The 20,180-nt window shown below is 36.6% G+C and overlaps 1 protein-coding gene across 4 annotated transcripts; it reads right to left on the bottom strand.

Moving 5' to 3' along the window:
• Positions 1-1,156: 1,156 nt before the first annotated feature.
• Serbp1 (SERPINE1 mRNA binding protein 1) lies at positions 1,157-19,325 on the bottom strand. 4 transcript variants are annotated; one of them, XM_047548000.1, is made up of 8 exons: positions 18,907-19,325; positions 15,085-15,235; positions 14,325-14,465; positions 14,121-14,210; positions 13,475-13,594; positions 9,348-9,525; positions 5,594-5,767; positions 1,157-3,363 (listed from the first exon to the last, which is right to left on the bottom strand). In XM_047548000.1, exons 1-8 carry the CDS (start codon positions 19,217-19,219, stop codon positions 3,307-3,309), a joined length of 1,224 nt encoding a protein of 407 aa, XP_047403956.1. In that variant the 5' UTR covers positions 19,220-19,325; the 3' UTR covers positions 1,157-3,306. The 4 variants fall into 4 exon arrangements, with proteins under 4 accessions (XP_047403956.1, XP_047403973.1, XP_047403965.1 ...); XM_047548017.1 differs by having other exon boundaries at positions 13,475-13,549; XM_047548009.1 differs by having other exon boundaries at positions 14,121-14,192.
• Between the last annotated feature and the right edge of the window lie 855 nt (positions 19,326-20,180).

Here is a 20,180-nt window from a genome sequence, read left to right as displayed (position 1 = left end):
TTTGCAAATTAAGTAGATAGATTACTAGGGTGCAAGTTTAATCAGGTGCTGTTTTACTGCCTTACTACTTAGGCATTGGTTTGCAGCAAAGCATAATAGTAATCAAGTTTCCGGGCTCTCAGTTAACTTGGGTCTGGCATTCAGACTGGCTTAACAACCACTTGTGCATTAATCTCAGTATAATTACAAACGTTTCAATTAGAATCTATTTTCTAAGCACTTTCTTAAAACTGAACTGTATACATCAGAATTTACTATATCAGTTGAAGGCTGAGATAGATGTCCTTTAATATATCTGCATAGTCTTACCTTTGAGTCTACGCCAGGATCTAGCAACTTCACATTTCTCCTTTTAAACTGTAATACCTGTTGGTTTCTTCCACCTGCTAGTGCTCTCTTAAAGACATTTTAAAAATTCAATACACAGTATTTAGGCTTTGTATGCAACTACCTATTAATACTTTTCTATTTCAGTGCAATCTCTAGCGATTAGAAAAATAACAATGAATACTTAAGATTCTCCCCCCAAACCCATACCAAAAATAAGCCCCAAATATATTTACAACCCCTGGAGATGATGTGTCTTACTTCCATTTTTAAAAAATAGAGTAAAGGTACTAGATGTATATTACCTGGTGACATATTGTAAGAGCTTAAATAACTCAAGTCTCAAAACAGTATTCAGCTAGTAAACCATATCCCCAATCATTTCAATACAAGTTGTAAATGTCTTAAAAATTTCAGTTGTGGTAATATTTCCATTTAAAAGCATCACGGTAAAAATTCACCAAAACACCAGTCATACTATTTTAGGAATCTATATCCATTAAGGGATTTGCTCTCTAGAGTACTATACCTAGTTAGCCATTAAAAACTGGCATTACAATTTTCAATGAAAACCTGATTTGCTAAGAGCAAGGAAAATTGTCACATAAGCCCTTGAAATTCATTTTACCTGAACTTAAACTTTCCCAACTTTGTCATTAAGATAGGTATCTCTCCCAAATAAGTTTATCAAATAAAAAACTCATATAAAATCTAAACATATTTTAAAAATTAAATGAGCATTATCTTGAGGGTATGAAGAGGTCAGAAACCAGGAAACACATGACAATAACAGGGCTCCTATTTGATTGCTTTTATAACTTCTAAGAAGTGAGCATGAAAATAAATCTTTATTTTCAGTTATTACCCACCAATAAGAGAAAGTTAGGTTCACAGTTTTAGCTATTGACACAAAGTGAACTAGGAGGCAAATTCACATCCATCAGATACAACTAATGGATCAACTTTTTCAAGTTTAGGCTATCTTGAAAGCTTGCAACATACCAGATATTGCTGTGTGTTCTCTAGTGACAATGGCTGATAGGAAATGGAACATAAGTGTTTCTGAACAACAGATGTTTTCTATAATGTTGCTGGAAATCAAGATTATAAACATGTTCAGAATGAGTTACATCTTTGAAAGTCTAAAAACACACTGACTTAATGAGTGTGTATGTTGCAATTTCAAAAGGGGTCGATAATCCATATGGACTAAATTAATACTTGCCTCTGGGTAGCAGGTTTTTTTGAAAATATAAAATTATATTAGACATTAGCACCAGTGCAGAACATGCTCAGCATCATAAGATCCAAAACACCAGCACAAGTTTATCCATCACTAAAAAAACAATTACCTCTTACTAAGATGTCAAGACTAGTAGGTAGATTGATACATCTAATCCAAATGAATAACTTTTATACTATACAATCTTTCTTTTAGAAGTATACGTGAAAACCAATCAACTAAATAGCAGACATGTTGAATTTAAGATCTCCAATATTTTAAAAGCTGGACATTACCAGAGGTAGAAAATAACTGACAATCAAATGACAGAAGTTTTAAAACTTTAAACAAAATTCCTTCCCTGTTTAATCAATAAATGTGGCAGAATAAAAAAATCCTACAAAACCTGTTTATTGATCATTCTATCCATGTGTTTTAATAAGTGGTGATGCTCCCATTCAAGGAATCCATTAATTACCTAATTTTCTAATGAAGAGGGAAAAGATACTTATCACCTTCTCTGGAACAAATATTCATCTATTGACTTAAGACCAAATATAACAATGTAGGAAATTCATTAACAGTTCAGATTTTTGGTTTATATTTTATGGATGGTGCTGCTGTTCCAATCTTATAAAGTAAAGCTGTCTGCTTTCCAAATTTCAAAAACTGAAAAGACTCTCCCATCTTATGATACTAACCAGTGCCCTTTGGTTTCTTCAGAACAAGAAAGGTTAAAAGGGTTGTTGATTACAGATGTAACATTCTCATTTGGGGACATATCACACAAATCATAGCAAGTGCCAGACACTTATTTTACAGAAGTCTAAATGTTACCTGGTAGCCAAATTAACTTATTCCATCCACCTTGTTGAAGGAGGTGGAAATCCCATACCCATAACATTTGACAGGATGTGTTTATCAACAGTTAAGTAGCTCAAACAACTTCCACAAATAAGTTGTCTAGTTTGGCTTTTAAAATGGGAAAGTCACATATTTTGAAAGTAAATATAGTTGAAATTATGTATTAGGTATAATTTGAACCTAATGAACCATGCAGGAAGCAAGGGTTAATAAACCAATGTGCTTTGAATTTGTTCAAGTACTGATATTTCTGTATATAAAGATTTAGCATATATAACAGCTATCATGAGAAGTGAAAAACGACTTTTCCCCAAAAATGAAAATATTAAAACTAAGTTAAAATACATAAAGTAGTTAGTATTCCACACAGCATAAAATTTGACAAATCAAAGTTTACATGTCCCAGCAGACCATGTGTGAAAATGCAAAGCAGGTATTAAAACCAATATTATGTCCAATATTTAAAACCAGTTTGTAATTGGGGGAACATCTAAATCCTTAATTAAAAAACACAAATGAAGTGAAAGCTTTAAACTGGTACACACTGTTCACACCTATATTTCAAGTTTGGAAATGCATATTTGCAAGCAGCAATACAAAAGTATTCATGAAGAATGCATAATCTCTGAAAATTATGAAAACATCCCTGCTACCAATACATTTCTAAATACAAAACTGACTACCATATTTGTTACTTCTGTGTAGCGAGAGAAGTTCATTTTCAAAACAGATAAAATTCAGTCTTTAGGTGTGAATGGTATGAATGACAGTCTTTTTTTTTTTTTTTTTTTTTTTTTTTTTTTAAATTTCTTAGTTGTTTGGGATCCTTAAGCATGCAAAAGCTTTGAACAGGAGGGTCCACAAAGGAACCAGGGTTGTCTTATGGCATCCAGTTAAGCCAGAGCTGGGAATGCCTCTGGGTCATCCACATCAGGGGCAGAAGCACTTGACTGAAAAAGAAATAAACCAAGATTAGTAATTCTCAAAATTTATAAACCCACTACCAATGCCAACATTTAGATACAGAACTCTAAAAAAAACCCCTTAAACTTTAAAATATTAGGTAAAATGTACCAAAGCTTTTACTTAAAAAGCAAAATCATATAACTCTACAAATATTTACAGTAAGTGTATGGTTTAGATGTGAGGTATCCCCTAAAAGCTCACGTGTGAGACAATGCAAGGTTAGAGGAGAAATGATTGGGTTGTGATTTAATCCCTGATAAGAGATTAACTGAGTGGTAATTGAAGTGGTAGGGTGTGGCTGGAGGAGGTGGGAATTGAGGTGTGACTTTGGGAAACATATGGAGAGTGGAGTCTCTCTTTCTGCTTCCTGATTGCCATGTGAGCTGTTTCCCTCTGCCACTCTTTCACCATGATGTCTCAGCTAGAGTCCAGAGGAATGGAGCCCGCAGTCTATGAATTGAGACCTTTGAGACCTCTGAAACCGTGAGCCCCTAAATAAACCATTCCTCCTCTACAATTGTTCTGGTTAGATCTTTTAGTTCCAGCAATGAAGCAGCTGACTAAAACAGTGAGCCTCATCATTAATTTCTATCTAAACCTATAAAAATCTGACCATGTGTGCAACACAAAGCAGGTATTAAACCAATATTATGTCTAATATTTAAAACCAGTTTGTAACTGGGGGAACATCTAAATCCTTAATCAAAAAACACATATGAAGTTAAAGTTTTAAACCGTTAAACTGTTCACATCTATATTTCAAGTTTGAAATAAAAATTCCCTAGTAAAGCTTGGGAGGCTGAGGCAGGAAGATCTCAAGTTCAAAGCACCTCACTGAGACCCTATCTCTATAAATAAAATACAAAAAAGGACTGGGGATGTGGCTCAGTGTTTGAGTGTCCCTGAGTTCAATCCCCAGTACCACTCCCAAACATCCCTAGCAATAGCATGGATTATTTTAGTTTTCTAATATATCACAAATAGATTTACATGGGATATGCACATTTTTTTTACTTTGTTGTTTAGTATTCTTGTACTTTTCCAAACACTTGCTAAAGTAAGAAAGGCATCAATGTGAAAGCTGGTCAAAAAACCAATTAGCTGCTACGAACCACCGTGCACCCCTCTAATCCCAGTATCTCAGGAAATTGCGTGTTGAGGCCGACCTTAGCAACTTAGCAAGACATTTTTTTGGGGGCGGGTGACCCCCCCCACAAAAAAGGCAGCAGATTTACCAATTATGGAAGGGGTGTGGCCCAACTGCTATTTACAGCCTAAAGTACAAATAACAAAAGTAAAAACAATACATTCAATAGGGCCCCATATAAAATATTAGTCTTAACTTCAAAAGATTATCACTGATAACTTATCATCAAAATAATTAAGCACTGACAGATTCAATCAAGACTCAATACAGGGCTGGGGGAGATAGCTCAGTTGGTAGAATGCTTGCCTTGCAAGCACAAAGCCCTGGGTGATCCCCAGCACTGGGGGAAAAAAAAAAAAAAAAAAAAAACCTCAATACAATTTTTTTTTAAAAAGCACGTGCTAAGAATTCAGGAAGGTTACTTACAACCATTAGGCAAAAGGTGTTTCAAAGGTTACCTCTCTAATACTTCTGCATCAGGCAGATCTAATTACCTGAGCATCTACAAATTATTAAGAACTTGTTTTGTGCATGGCACTGAAGAGATTACAAAAGATCAAAAATATATCCCAGTTCTCACATTAAGAGTTTACTAAGAAATCAAAAACAGAGAAAAGATCTTACAATCATGTCATACAAAAAAACTACACAATGGAAACAAATGTGGTATTAGTTACTGAGTGAGATCTAAAAATCAGTGAAGAATTACTAAAGAAAACAAACTGAAATTTCAAGTAGACCTCAGCAAATGCCAAGAATTAACCTTGATTCCCTGTACCTCAATTTCCTCCATAAGGATGTCACCACAGTAACAAGAATTAAATGAAGTATAAAAAAAGCCTCAAATAATACCATGACCAGCACTTAGTAAGAACTCAATACAGTGTGGTTAATTTAAATCTACTGGCAGCACTATTCAAAAAGTCACATAAGTACTTTAAGCAAAAATATAATTTGAAATGTTGATTCTTGAAGGCAAGTCTACTTCTTTTTCTACTTCTACTTCTTGTATTCCCCAAAGGATCCAGTCAGTGATTTATTTGAAAGGGAAAAAGGCTTCAGATTACCTTGTCAGTCCTGCTGCCACGGTTTGGGCGTCCACCACGCCCACGTCCACCTCGTCCTCCCCTGCCACCACGTCCTGGGCGGCCTAGATCTCCAAAATTGATCTCCAACTGAGACGTTATATCATTTGCTGGCTTCCGGAAATGATGGTCCATAACCGAATCTTCAGCATGAGCCTAATAAATGTTAAAGTGAAGGTCACTGGGTAATGCGTAAGAAAGTAATGTTGGAAATTTTGAGTAATGTGCTTTCTCCTGAAAATGCTAACTATACAACCTGTACTTTGTGTGAACGATACAACCATCTCGGGTTTGTTAGTTTTGCACACAGTGACAGGTGATTTTGTAGTAAGAATTCCCTTCATTTTATCTCAAATTTCTCTAGATTATAGGTGATCCTCAACTGATTGGTAACCTTTAGCGGTGTAATCTCCCTTGGAGTAAGATTCCAAAAGTAAATCACTAACAAGTATCTTCAAATAGATGTCACATAAGGTTTCTACCAGCGATAATGCTGATTTGCCTATATCTACACTTTATACACTTACAAAACTACAACTGGGGCAAAGACATGGATAGAATTCTCAGGCTTTTCAATTCACACAGAATATAGGTTGAGCATTCCTAATCTGAAATCCAGAACTTTTTGAATACAAACATGATGCTCTGAAAGTCTCAGATTTTCAAGTTGGGGATACTCAATCAAAAGACTATACAAATATTCCAAAATAAAAAATTTTTTAAAACTTCCAGTCAAGCATTTTGGTTAAGAGGTACTTAACCTGTACTGCTCTTCCATGTAAGTGAAGAGTTACAAACTCAAGTGAAGTACTACAAACTTTATACAAGAGAGGAACCTTGAAATGCTACGCAAAAAAAAAAACCCCTCATCTTAAAGGTACCAAAGGAACTTTCTTAATCTTAGTAACGATTACTGCCTCATTTCTTGTATGTTTGCAATGAATGGGTTTTAATCTAGCTAGAACTTTACTTACACTATTTACATAGTATTTCCTCCCCAAATACAAAATACCTTTTTCCAAAGAGAAGTTCTTTCTAACCAACTTAGAATATCATTTAACTGTCAATAATCATGCTTCAAAAGCACCAAGTTTTGGTTTGCATCCACGCTTTTTATCATTGATACTCAAATGCCATGCCAATCCAATTTAAAGGCAGTAGAAGTATTTGGATAAACAAATGTAAATCCATAAAAACACTATCAAATTAAAGTCAAATACTTTTAAGTGTTTGCTATTTCAAAATCAATGGTATCAATTCATTAGCTGGGTTTTCTGAAGTTTCTAGAGCACAGAAGCAAATAACTGGTGGGTCTTACTATAGTAGAAAAAGTATGGATGTTCAAGGGACATCTCTAACCTTTTAAGGCAACTACTAGAATAGTAAAAAAAAAATCTAGCAGTTTTCTAGAGCATTTAGAGAATAACAATAAGGAATAGCACCCCTTAGTTCCACTGATAACACAGTAACTCAGCTCTCCATTTGTATAGTCATGTTTCCCCCCATCTCATATTTGTCATAAAGATACATAAAAGTAGTATAAAATACTCTTGAAGGCCTAAATATTCAAAATAGTAAAGCCATATATGCCACAGGGTCTGATTTAAAATAAGTATCCATATCACAAAGGCACAATTTGAAGGACACAAACACCTAAGAGTGACTTCATAATATATATGTCCTAATTTCAAAGTTATTCATTACCAATTCCACATTTTGTAATTTTTAGAAATTTCTAATCTTACTTACCTTGTACAATACGGTAGTCCCCCAATCCACAGGGGATACATCCCAAGACCAGGTAGGGGTTGCCCAAAACAACCAACGGTACCGTATCCTACAAATACTGTTTTTTCCTATACACAGGATACTGAATGACTAGCAAGTAGTGTATACACCGTGGATACATTGGACAAAGGGATGATTTACATCCCTGAAACAAGAGTTGAAAAGCGTGAGAGTCCATTACACTATTCAGAAAGACATGCAATTTACATCTGATTGTGTATTTCTAGAAGTAAAGCACAGGTAAGGAGGTACTACTCTAGTTATTTCTGAAAAGCTCAGTGTAAAATATTTAAAATCAGAAGACCTAGCTTAATGTCCATAATATGCATAACCTTTAGGATATTAATGAAATTTCCTAAAATTACAATTAGAGTTGTATGGGGAAAAGACCAGTTGGGATCCTAAAACCACTACAAATAGTTGTCTTAAACAAATCTTTTTAGGCAATTCAGTAATTGGTTCAAATGAACACTCACTCTCCTTAACAAGAATGTACACGGTTCGTGAATCAGGAATCTTTATGTTGTTCTACTCAGAAGCACTAACAATTTTATATGCGAGATTTTAAAAAAACAAAAGGTGTTGTAATGCAGCAAAATATTTTTTCTATAAGACTTACAATGTCTTCGCTTATTCATTTTGGAGTAAATGTTAAATACCATCTCTTCTCTAAACTTAGAAAACGCTTGTATCTTTAACCTCAATATTCATGTTTCCCAAGCTTGTCTCATTGCCATTTTTATATTCAGTAAACTATTATGTTTAGTAATGATCTTACTGAGGACTTGGTGGGTAAAGGGACTCTGGTTAGGTTGTGTTTTTAGCCTGTGCCAGGCCCTGGGTTCAATCCCCAGCGCTAAAAATAAATAAAATCTTTTTCAATTTTTTGTATTATGGGTTGCTGATGCCTTCATAACACTTCAAGCTTACTATGGATTTCTGGTACAGTCAGATTTATGACACAAAAAGCACAAATGTCAAAAGGTTAAAGAAAGTTAATAGAGAACAGAATTCAGAAGAAATAATGTAGTATTTTGGCCAAGATCCCATACTTACACAAACCTTAACAGAACGTAGCACTGGGACAATTCCTGTAAGAACATGCCCCAAGGCTTAATGGAAGCTACCAAATAAAAAGCTACCAATGTGACTTTCTCAAATATTTTCATTGGTTTCCATGTTTCCCAAGTAAAGGAAACTTATCAATTAATCATTTGATCTTCATAAGAGATCATGCCTCAATAACATTTACTGAGAATTCTTACCATTGCATATGGTATAAACAGACAATCTTAGAATATGAATATTAGCCAGTCAATCGGTACATGCCTATAATCCCAGCTACTTGAGGGTGGCAAGATTGTCAAATTCAAGGCCAGTCTTATCATCTTTAACAAAACCCTAGCTCAATACATATGCACACAAATGATGCAGATACAGTTCAAAGGTAAAATGCCCCTGGGTCTGATCTCCAGTACCTCCCCCAAAAGCAAATACTAAATGAAGCTCCTTTTAGGTTAAACCATATGATGCCAACATTTCAAACTAATAAAACTGTAAGTTTTAAAAAAGTATCGTTTTAAAAAACACTAAGGGGTTGGGGATATAGCTCAGTTAGTAGAGTGCTTGCAAGGGCCCTGGGTTTAATCCCCAGCACCATTAAAAACAAACAAACAAACAAACAACAAACCCTCTAAGTTATATGATAAGCCACTGACTAACAGTTTTTTTTTTTTTAAAGTACCATATTAAATAAAATTATGTGGATTAATCAAAGGACTAAGTTTCTTGCAACACATGGCACACCTTTTGGAGAAAGTTATCTGTCCCAAATGATCCTACGTAAAGTTTTTACAAACAATATTACCTATATGAAATTTAAAGTGAGAACTATAAACATAGTTTAAATCACATCTGAATTTTCAAATACCACAAATTTCAATTTTACCTCTTCACTCTTTGATTTATGAAGAACAAATCCCTTCTTCCATTGCCCATCAGCACCTTCATTTGGTTTTCGGATGTTAAATTCTACTTTTGCTCGGTCTTTATTTTGAATGGCCTTCCATTCATCCAAAGTCATCTCTTTTGGACCCTCTTCCTTAACTTCTTCAACTTCGTTTTCCCTGTGAAAAGATGTTTAAATTTTATACCTGGTAGACAAGTGGTATAATTTATACTAAAATACCTCAAACATATTATAAGGCAATTAATGCTGACTGGTTAATAATCTTTTAGAGAAAAATTGTCATATCCAAGGACGAGGGTATTAGTTTTTCTGTGTAACCAAATGGCTAACATATAACATGACAAGAGACCAAGAATTCAGTGTTTGTCAATCAGAGAAAGTATAAATTACTGAGGAATACACAATTTATCTTCATACATTTAAATGTTCCTCCTTCTTTATTTCAGCAACTTGCCCTGAGTAAAGCAAAGTAAAACAAAAAACATTTCTACAAATCCTAAAATCTATTCCAACTTTTCAAACCAACTTGTATATGGAACAGAAAAAGACTAAAGTTTCCCCAGTAATCAAACTGTTCATAAAACTCTTCAATAAGTTATTTCCAAATGTAATTCTCAGGTTGTAACTATATTATAGTTTTTCCAATTTTTTCAAAAACAAAGCACAGGCCTAGGAATCCATTATTTTAGTCTAATCTCAATTTCAAATTGTCAACAAACAAATCATTTGCTATTTTGGGAACCTAGCTTCTTTCCAAAGATAGCAAGTGATTTAGTTTGCCTTAGCACTCAAATCTCTCTCCTGATGCAACTCTTTGCTGTTAGACAAATTCCTAGAAGTTTACATCTAATTGATGGGACCTGGGCACAGAGTTCAATTTTGTCAGCTTACACATAAAAAACCAAGGATCTAAAAACAGTCTTAAACCAGGCACAATGGCACATGTCTACAATCCCAGCAGCTCAAGAGGCTGTGACAGGAGGATCGTGAGTTCAAAATCAAACTCAGTAACTTAGTGAAGCCCTGAGCAACTCATTGAGACCCTATCTCTAAATAAAATAGAAAATAGGGCTGGTGATATGGCTCAGTGGTTAAGTGCCCCTGGGTTCAATCCCTGGTACCAAAAAATATTTATTTTAAATTAGAGTAACAGTAGAGACTGCTCTGATGTGATCATTATTTTCTTTACACCAATTATCACTGATTTTATTCCTGGGTCCTGAGCTAAGGATTTGTCTCCAATACCCTATCAACGCATTATTTCCTTCTGGTAACTAATTACAATCTTTTGCAGATCAAAGTGATTCAAACATAGGCTTTCTTTAAAGGAACTGCTGTGTTGAGTATTATAAAGTACTTAATGTTACATTGAGTTCATTTAACTTACAAATTATAATTTCATTGTTACACACAAAATTGTGATTCTGCATAGTTTTAAATAAATTTATATTGCTCCAAGTGTAAAACATTACTTCCTGACATCATGCATTTTACCTACTTCCTTCAATAGTAAATAACTTTGCCTTTTGCCAACAGGCCCAGGAAATACAAAGCTCCCTATCATGAACAGTGGTTCATAGAAGAGCAATTCTTCCTGGAAAAAGGAAAAATGTAGAAACAGCATCCTTTCCCTGATTGATTTGTATGTTGTCTCTGAACACAGAACCACTGACCTACATAAAAAGACACATGGCCCATGGAACAGAGCAAAGAACTAAAAAAACTGAATCCATATGTTTATAGCCAACTGATTTTTGACAGATACCAAGAATATAAACTGGAGAAAGGACAATCACTTCAATGAATAGTGCTGGAAGAACTGAGTCTTCCTATGAGGGAAAATGAAACTAGATCCCAATCTCAAAAACCAATTCAAAATGGATCAAAGACTTAAATGGAAGAAATACTTCAGGGAACTGGCATAGACAAAGCTTTTTCAGATATGATCCCAAAAGCACAGGCAACAAAAACAAAAAATTGGCAAATGGAATTTTATTACACTAACGAAAACAATCAGAACGAAGAGAACAACCTACAGAATGGAAGAAAATATTTGCAACACTGCAACTATTCACCTAACAAAGGATTAGAAAGAATGCAGTGCATGATTATCAATTCAATATCAAAATAACAAATCATCTAATTGAAAACAAGGGCAAATGATAAGAATAGATATTTCTCAAGATACACAAATAGCCAAAAAGTTATGAAAAAATGCCCATCATCATTAATCATCAGCAAAACGAAAATCAAAAGCACAATGAAACGCGCAAGAACTCACCGTAGTTAGAAGAGCCATTATCAAGATAAAAATTAGCAAATGCTGATGAGGATACAGAGAAAAGGGAACCCACAAATGGTTAGTGGGAATTTAAATTAGTACAACTTTTAATAGAAAGCAGTGGGGAAGTTCCTCCCAAAAGATATAATCTAGAAAACAAAAACAGGTCCAGCAGTCCCACTACTTGGTATGTATCCAAAGGAATATAGAATCAGTAAGTTAGAGACACTTTAACCCCATGTTTATTGCAGCACTGTATTCAAGAGTCAAAATACAGAATCAAACTATGTGTCCACTGATGGATAAAAGAATAGTAAATGTGGTATGTAAAACACACTGGATTATTCAGTCACAAAAGAATGAAATCAGATTTTTGCAGTTACACAGATGAAACTGGATTGTTATATATAAGGTACAAAAAGACATACTCCATGTTTTCACTTATATGTGGAAGCTACAGGGACACAGTGGGATGAGAGGAATAACTTTTAATGTTCAATAGCACCATTATGTAACTAGTTAACAACTGTATTTCAAAACAGCTACTAGAAAGAATTTTGAAATCTTCCCAATGCAAAGAAATGATAAATATCTCAAGCAATAAATACTAATTATCCTTATCAAATCACCATACATTGTATAAATGTACTAAAATACCACAGAATTCCATAAATACATAAAATTACATATCAAGTAAAAATTTTTAGAAATTACAAAAAAAAAAAAAAAAAAACCACTGACTTAATCTATAATCCAAGACTTTAAATCACAATTTACTGTTAACAAATGACTAGCATATTAACTTCTGCTTGGGTTGATAGAAACTTTTAGGGAGGTGAATTATTTCTTTTCTTTTTTTACTGGGGATTGAACTCAGGGTCTCACTAAGTTGCTGAGGCTGGCTTTGAACTCACAATCCTCCTGCCTCAGCCTCTGGAGCTGTGGTGATTACAGAGCTGCAGTGATTACAGACGTGCGCCACCACAGAAGTAAATTATTTCTATCAGGTTAACTTTAATCTTTTAAACAACTTTCACCCTTGAAAAAACAAAAACTTTAAAACCAAGTCTTTAGCCTAAACTCAGAAAATCAACATAAGATTTGGGTGGGGCAGGTGGCAGGGAAGGCTAGTGAACTAGAAACATCTCATCTTTGTGTTCCTCTTATAGTTGTCAATATGACAATGAGTATGTTCCAAAATTCTATGTTAATGGGAAAAAAATCTGCAATGGAATTAATTCTAAAAAAACATATATTCTAGTTTGTATTAATTTCAAACTGCACAACTGTAAAATGTCAAAAATTACTTCAGGCTAGTTAAGTACTATGAGTACCTGTTATCCCAACAATTTAGCCTAATGTTTACAAGTCCCCAACTTTAGCTTGTAATTCTCACTCAGTGTTACAGGACAGCTATTACTTAGAATAAGAACTAAAACATTTCTATCAAATTAGGTAATTAGAGATGCACAGCACAATTCCTTTTTCTCCCCATTCTCAGGTTACAATAAATCATTTTTTAGGTTAGGATTAGTAGGTTTCACTGAAGTATATATATTCCTTAAGTTTTTAATGTGTACAATAATGGTATTTGACTAATTAAATGGAAATAACATTAAAGATATTCCATTTTCAAAACATTAGTGCCTAATTTACATTTAGGTGTAAAGCACTGCTTTAAATATTATTTGAGGATGAGAGGACAACAAAAAATTTTATCAAAGAACCGTTAAATTACAGTATTAAATCTGAGTTATCTTATTGGTTAAAACTCAGACTGATCTCAATGTTCGATAGCAGTACGACCTCATACAAAACCACTTACTTATTTTCAGTGTCTGCCACTGGATGTTCTTCACCTTCAGGTGTTTCCTCAGTCACATTTGATTGATCCAAGTCACTGCAATTATAAGATATTTGTTTCTGAATGTATTTGGGGGACTCTCTAAGGAAAGAAAGAAAAAGAAAAGCATCTAGGTCCATTTACATGTAGTTGAAGGATTCTGCATACAAAATGATAAAAATTTTCACATTAAGTTTTCCTACTAAAATTCCCTAGACCTCTAAGAGGAAACAAAATAAACTACTGGTTAAGTTAGTTCACATACTTTTAAAGCCAAGTTTTATTGGCTTATCAATATTCTTAAGATTAAAGTACAATAGCTAAAATAGGACTTATTAAATCACAAAGAAATTAGAACATCCAAGTAACCCCAATGAAAAGCTATATAGTCATACAAAAAAATTAGTAACACACTTAGGTATAGAAAAATTGGTCATTCAATATAGTACAACCCAAATTCATCCTATAAGACACTAATAATAGATTTGAGAATAAAGCATACATTCTTGTCTCAGGAATAAAATTTAATACATGTATGGTCGGTGAATCTCTAGTAAAGTTGTTTTAAACTTGCATCTAGTAAAGGATCAATTTTATTGAAATTATTTTAAAAAATCAGAATACCAACGTTAATTCATCTTTGACAGTTCCCCAGTTGTGAGATCCGCTACCTCCACGTTTATCCTCATGCTTCAGGCCACTGTAATGTGAAAAAGAACTAACAAAACTGAGTTAACATAATACTCTTTAGTTTTAGAAATTCAAATTTTATTTTTTATTAAATTAACGCATTAAAATAAAAAAATAAAATAACAACCAATATAAGACTTACGATCTATCACTTCCACTATGCCTATCAAATTCACGTTTGCCACGAGAATCAAATCCATCTCCTCGACCCATTCCACGTCCTCGGCCTCCTCGACCCCTTCCAAGACCACCACGGCCTCGGATGGGTCGGTCAATAATCGGTCTACAATACAAATTTTAAAAAGTATAACTTTGAGGCTTCAAGATAACAGAATATAAGAGAAAGGCTCAGAAATACAGAACATACTTACTGGCTCATAACCCAACAACTAAATACATGCTTTAAAAAATTTAAGTCTAAATAAATACATGAAGTCTATTTCTTCCCAGTGAAGTGGGAAAACCTTCTTCAACCAAGAAAATTATTTTGGCATTCTGTAAACATCACTACCAATGCATATACATTTCCACTGTTATTCACTGTACTGAAACTGCTATTCACCAATAACTTAAAATATATACATCTAACCTACATATCAAGTAATTTATTTTACTATAAGCAATTAATCAACAGTTACTGGTATTGTCCTTTTAACAACATCTGGGGGGGGGAGAAGTTAACCATCACTCAACTGAAGTGTTTCATTACAAAAGATCTAAGTTTCAAATGTTATCCAAAGGTCTAAGTATAACAAAGTGCACAATTCAAGATGTTTCTCTGAAAAACTGACAGAAGTAATCCGTCACACTGCTATCTGGCAGTTATGCCCAATTTATAGCTTCATGTTAAGATGTAACCATAAGCCAACAAAATGTGAACAGACTTCCTTTTAAAATCTTACCTATCAACTGAAAATTCGCCTCCTTCACCCTTTTCTTCAAGTGGCTTTTCAAATCTTCTTTCACGAGGTGGTCGCCTTTCTGGTCTTCTATCAATTATTTTTCCTTCACCCTGAAGTTGTTGATCAGGTCTTCTTCCAACACGTCTTATTCCTAAAAGGACACATAACCAGCAGAAGCAAATTATTTTTGCAAATACAAAATTTAGGCCAAAGTCATTAAAAAACAATTGGGCATCACTAATGTGTAACAAAGTACTTAGGAAAATTCCTACTTATTTTATACTTAAATCTAATTTGTCACCCCCACCCCCCTCCAGCAAGCATTCTCTATAACTGACTTGGAAGTCATTTGGGCAGCCATTACTCCTCTTCAAAATGTCACAGTCTCGCAATAAAAATGTTAGGGTTAAGAGTACAGCTCAGTGGTGGGGTACTTGCACAGAATGTGCAAAGTGCCCAATGTTTGAAATGAAGCACCACAAAATATAAACAAACTTACTTAAAATAGACTTTGGGCAAGCAATTCATTTTGACTTTAACCAAGTGAATCAACACACTGACTAGATATGGCCCCTCAAAAAAAGATAAGGTCTCACCATGTTATTCTACATAATCTGGAAGAAAATATCCAAGAATAAAAAGACATAATTCTATGAAAGTACAAATCTGAAAGGAAAAGAAACAAAATTTGGACTCCTAAAGAACATCCATACAGCTTAAAGCAGCTACTTAATCAGAGAAAAGTACCATCTACTTCAAATGTATAAAATACAAAGTACACATGTGCACACACCCCTATATACACTCCTATACCCTGCAACTAGCCTTTTAGTTACTGGTCTTAACCATTAGGAAATAGTTCAGTTATTTACTTCTATGAATGATCTCTTTTCAGGTTTGTCCTTAAAAGTATCTTTTTCCAAAGAATCAGGTAAAAAAAAATACAAAAGAACTCCCTTTAAGCAACATATAAGATACAGGGGTGTAGCTGGATGATAGAGCATGTGTTAGCATGTACAAGGCCTTAGGATCAGTGCCCAAGCACGCGCACACACAGAGGAAACTTACAGCACTAAACGATAGCTGAAAGATTCACTGATCTTTCCCATTATTACTGTTTTCCTGTTAGTGTCTGGTGGTCTTAGGAATAAACAAATTGATGGTTAAATACATGACTAAAATTTCAGGTATGCTGTAATTCCCAAGTCAGTTCTGACAAAGTATAAAAAATAAGCGGAGAAACTGATTTTACAAGATCTTAAGTTACTTCACGCTGATTCTTTCTAAGAAAGTAAAATACCATCACTACACATCCAACTGCTCACATGCCTGTAACTAGAACAAAACTATAAATATCCACCTCTTTTAATAAAACTTAAAAGATTCAATTTCTGCAACTCTCAGGACAAACCACAAATATAGCCTTACACCAAGGTATTTAAATAAATTTCATCAGAAGTATAATGATTGGGGTGGAGCTATGGAACTAGTCCTTATAATGATATCCAAGCCAAACACACCCAAATGAACAATGGCTTGCTTCCCCACCCAATATTCAGCATTAGGCCTACAAAAATCTAAAAAACTTACTTAGTATGGCTCAGTGGTAGAGAGATTGCCTGGCACACAAAACCCTGGGTTTGATACCCAGCAACACAAAAATAAACTCACCTAACGAAATGATTTTTTTTAAATGCAAGCTTCTTTTGATGTACTTTATACTCATAAATTAATTGCACTTGATTCCAGGCTTTTTATTATACACACACACTTCCATACACCTAAAACCTAGATTACATTCAGTGACATTCTACCTTGTCAATTCTCAAGTTCTTCAAATGCACAAAAGACAAACTACAAAATTCATATAAGATAAACATTAAACAGCTCTATAAAGTACGTCTAGAACTGTATCAGGACTTGTGATCAAAGGCACACAACACAGGATCGGGGTAATAAGAGTAGGGACTTCGTTTACAGGTCTATTCTCAATAAAAGAACACTGCCAGGTGAAAGGTTCTGAAAACCAGTACCTGTCATTCAACATTTTCCCTACATTTATAAGCTTGTGTTTTATTCAACTTCAGGTTAAGACTGCACATGCTCTGAAATACTAAGGAAAATGTTTACAGTTAATATGGAATAGTTTTCCCAAGGAAAAAATGACTTACTGAATAACAAACTTAATCCTCATTATAAATTTACAAACTACGATTATAACGTACAATCCTAGTTTCCAATTTAGAGCTCGTTTCATAGATGTCCTTCATGGCCCAAACTACTTAAATATTTAAATCATGTTTCATACTTTGAACATTTAAAATGAACACATCCATCTGATGCACCTTAAATTTATGTTTAAACTCGATTTTTTCATGTAATTTCTTTGAATTAGTGTGATCAAGACCAACATAGTGTAAATAATCACAAAAGCCAGAGTTCCTTAACACAAGAATTAAATGCTTTATTCAACTGTGATAGATTGCCCTAAAGCTTAATTGGCTGAATACATTCTTGGCCTCAGATGTATACATGCTTTCTAATACTACAACTATGCCTTTTCCTCTCCAATCTGTAATTTTAACACAGGAATTCTTACCTTTTATTCACCTCATAGATCCTAGATTTTTCACTCCAATCCTCACAAAAGGTCTTTAAAAAAATTCTAAACCTATACCTAACACAAACTAAATAGAAACAACTCCTTTCAGGAGCACGTGGCAGCAAGGAGTAATTTCAACTTTCAACACTGTAAAGGAAATTTTAAAGATTCAGAGCGTACTTCCTACAACCTACTTGCTACTGATGAAGCACGCTTTTTCTTATCCCCAATTGTTTTGCTTTTTCATTCACAACAAACCAGTAAGGAGAAAGAATACAAAAATCACAACCTTGTGAAACTCAGTGCCCTGGAACGACTAACTGCCTGCAAAATCCTGACCATGCTCCACGCACGTGTTGAGGAAAAGCTGCACTCCAAAGAGATGTGCTGCGGGAAGGTTTGACAGCCTCTGCACTCATTTCACCCACGAGGCCCAGACCAAGCCAGACCACTTGAAATGAGTGCAGAGCTGGGAGACTGGATCGTGAAACGAGGGCGAGCCTCAGAATTTCCTGAAATAACCAGTCTTCATTCAGCATTCTGCTTCATCGATTGTAGCCAAATTCCTCTTTCCAATAATGTAATTCATTACAGCCAAGTTATAATAAGATTGTAAGAGTTAAAGCAGAAAGGGGAAACAATAAAGCACAGGTGGCATCCCAAACAGCACCTTACTACACAAATCCAGTAGCCTTGAGCACAGAAGCGGCTTAAGTGGACACTACGAGCCCCCAGCTTTCTACTGGGGTACCCCGCGCCATCATGGGACAAGATGGCAGGGTATGATCCAAAAGCAGACCAGCACTCACAGGAGCACGCTGAGGAAGAGTTCTGACCAGGAAGCAGTTGTGGATCCCAAGCTTCTCAGCAACTACAAGAAGCTGCTAAAAGCGACTGGCTGCCCCGCACTTGCCCCATGCGCTCGCCCGCCAAGGAATCCGGCGGGAAGGCGTCAGCCCAGCTGCACCCCGAGCTCGCACGCTCCCCGCTCCGAGTCTGAGGCGGGAAGCGGGTGGCTCCTGCGAACCTTGCAGGCGGCGGCATGAACTTGGGACTAACACGCTCAGCACCTTCGCAGGACCTGGCTTTTGTCGTATGGGAAAAATGTGGAGAAACCGGCGGCAAAGTCTCCCGCAGACCGTCGGAGGTCCAGGAGCAAGTGGCAGTCCCCTCGCTCCTTTCCTCCACCCGGGTCTCCCCACCTCCTACCCCGGCTTTACCTTCTTTCTTAAGAGCCACGGGCGGCTGCGTCTCCTCTTTCTTGTCAGCCACGCCAACGTTGGGGGGCAGCGGGTTCTTACGGTCTTTCTGGGACTCTTTACGCAGCTGTTTGCCTGCCGCGTTGGAGTTGGTCTGGGCCGCGGCCTGAGCTGCGCTCTTGGCCCCAGGTCCCCCAACGCCGCCCCCGCCGGCTTCTTTTTTCTTGTTCTCTGCTGCCTTCAGCACCTCGAAGGGGTCCGATTCGTCGTCAAATAACTGGTCGAATCGGTTGGTGACCACGCAGCCGAAGCCTTCCTGTAGGTGCCCAGGCATGATGGTGGCTCGGCGGCGCGTTCCTCCACGGATTGCAGCGGGCCGCGCCGAGCCAAGAGCGCCTGCTTCAGCTCTTCCCACAAGATGGCCGGGCCGAGAGAGGGGGGCCGTCTTCTCTTCCGGCGCCAGGCACGCATCCGGGAGCGGCCGGCGCCGCAAGGCACTATGGGGCATGTAGGCCGGAGTCGTTTCTTTTGAGGCGGCTACCTGCTCACGGACTACAATTCCCAGCGAGCACAGCGCGACAGCTCTTCGCGCGCGCCTGAGAGGCGGGATCTCACGGCGCGAGTGAAGCGTGCGAGCAGGAGGGGGGAAGATTGGTGGTGGGCGGAGTCCTGCCACCTGCTCTTGTCACTCTTAAACTCGCTAGGTCTTTGGTTATCCTGAGAGCAGGAAAACGTGACGGCACATTTCGTTCACGAAAGTGCTCGGTCTTTGGTTTCACTCACCCTGCCTCCGACTCAGGGCTAACTTTCTCCACCTTTGCGGGGAGGGTCAAGGTGACTCCCAGACCTTACTACTGAGACTCTCAAACTTCCGGGGGGAGGGGGTGCTGCACCGGCTTCCCTGAGGCTGCGCCCGATCTGCCGCGAGTCCCTAGCTACTCAGGTGCTGGAGTTCTCTCCCTCCATAACGAATCCAGGCTCTTCTGTTTAATGTGAGGCGAAATGTTGCGCTTCCTCTCACGGGGACATGAACTCGGGTGCAGAAATAACCGAAAAGACAAGTGGAAATATCACATGGGAGTGTTGCGCGCCTTTCCCAGGCATTGCGACCGCTGCTTAAGATCTGTTAAGCCCTGTCAGTGCACCACTGGAACTGGGCAAGCCTCCAAAAAAATGTGTAGAAACCCTCCTAGAATCATTCCAATTAATTGTCCTTTAGTATCCTGCAAGTCAAAGCTTATAGGTGGCCGTCGTATTCGTAAATTGTGCTCGATATATTTCAGAGCATCTTGGGT

This window comes from Sciurus carolinensis, chromosome 1 (assembly GCF_902686445.1).
Source record: "Sciurus carolinensis chromosome 1, mSciCar1.2, whole genome shotgun sequence".
Classification (NCBI taxonomy): domain Eukaryota; kingdom Metazoa; phylum Chordata; class Mammalia; order Rodentia; family Sciuridae; genus Sciurus; species Sciurus carolinensis.
The sequence above is the reverse complement of the archived record's forward strand: the minus strand, read 5'-3'. Positions and strand labels throughout refer to the sequence as shown.

Coding starts and splice junctions, on each gene's coding strand:
- Serbp1 (XM_047548000.1), bottom strand. CDS start 19,219: ATGCCTGGGCACCTACAGGAAGGCTTCGGCTGCGTGGTCACCAACCGA. Junction 15,236..18,906: donor CGTGGCTCTTAAGAAAGAAG/GTAAAGCCGGGG, acceptor GTGTCCTTTTAG/GAATAAGACGTGTTGGAAGA. Junction 14,211..14,324: donor CATAGTGGAAGTGATAGATC/GTAAGTCTTATA, acceptor CAGTTTTGTTAG/TTCTTTTTCACATTACAGTG.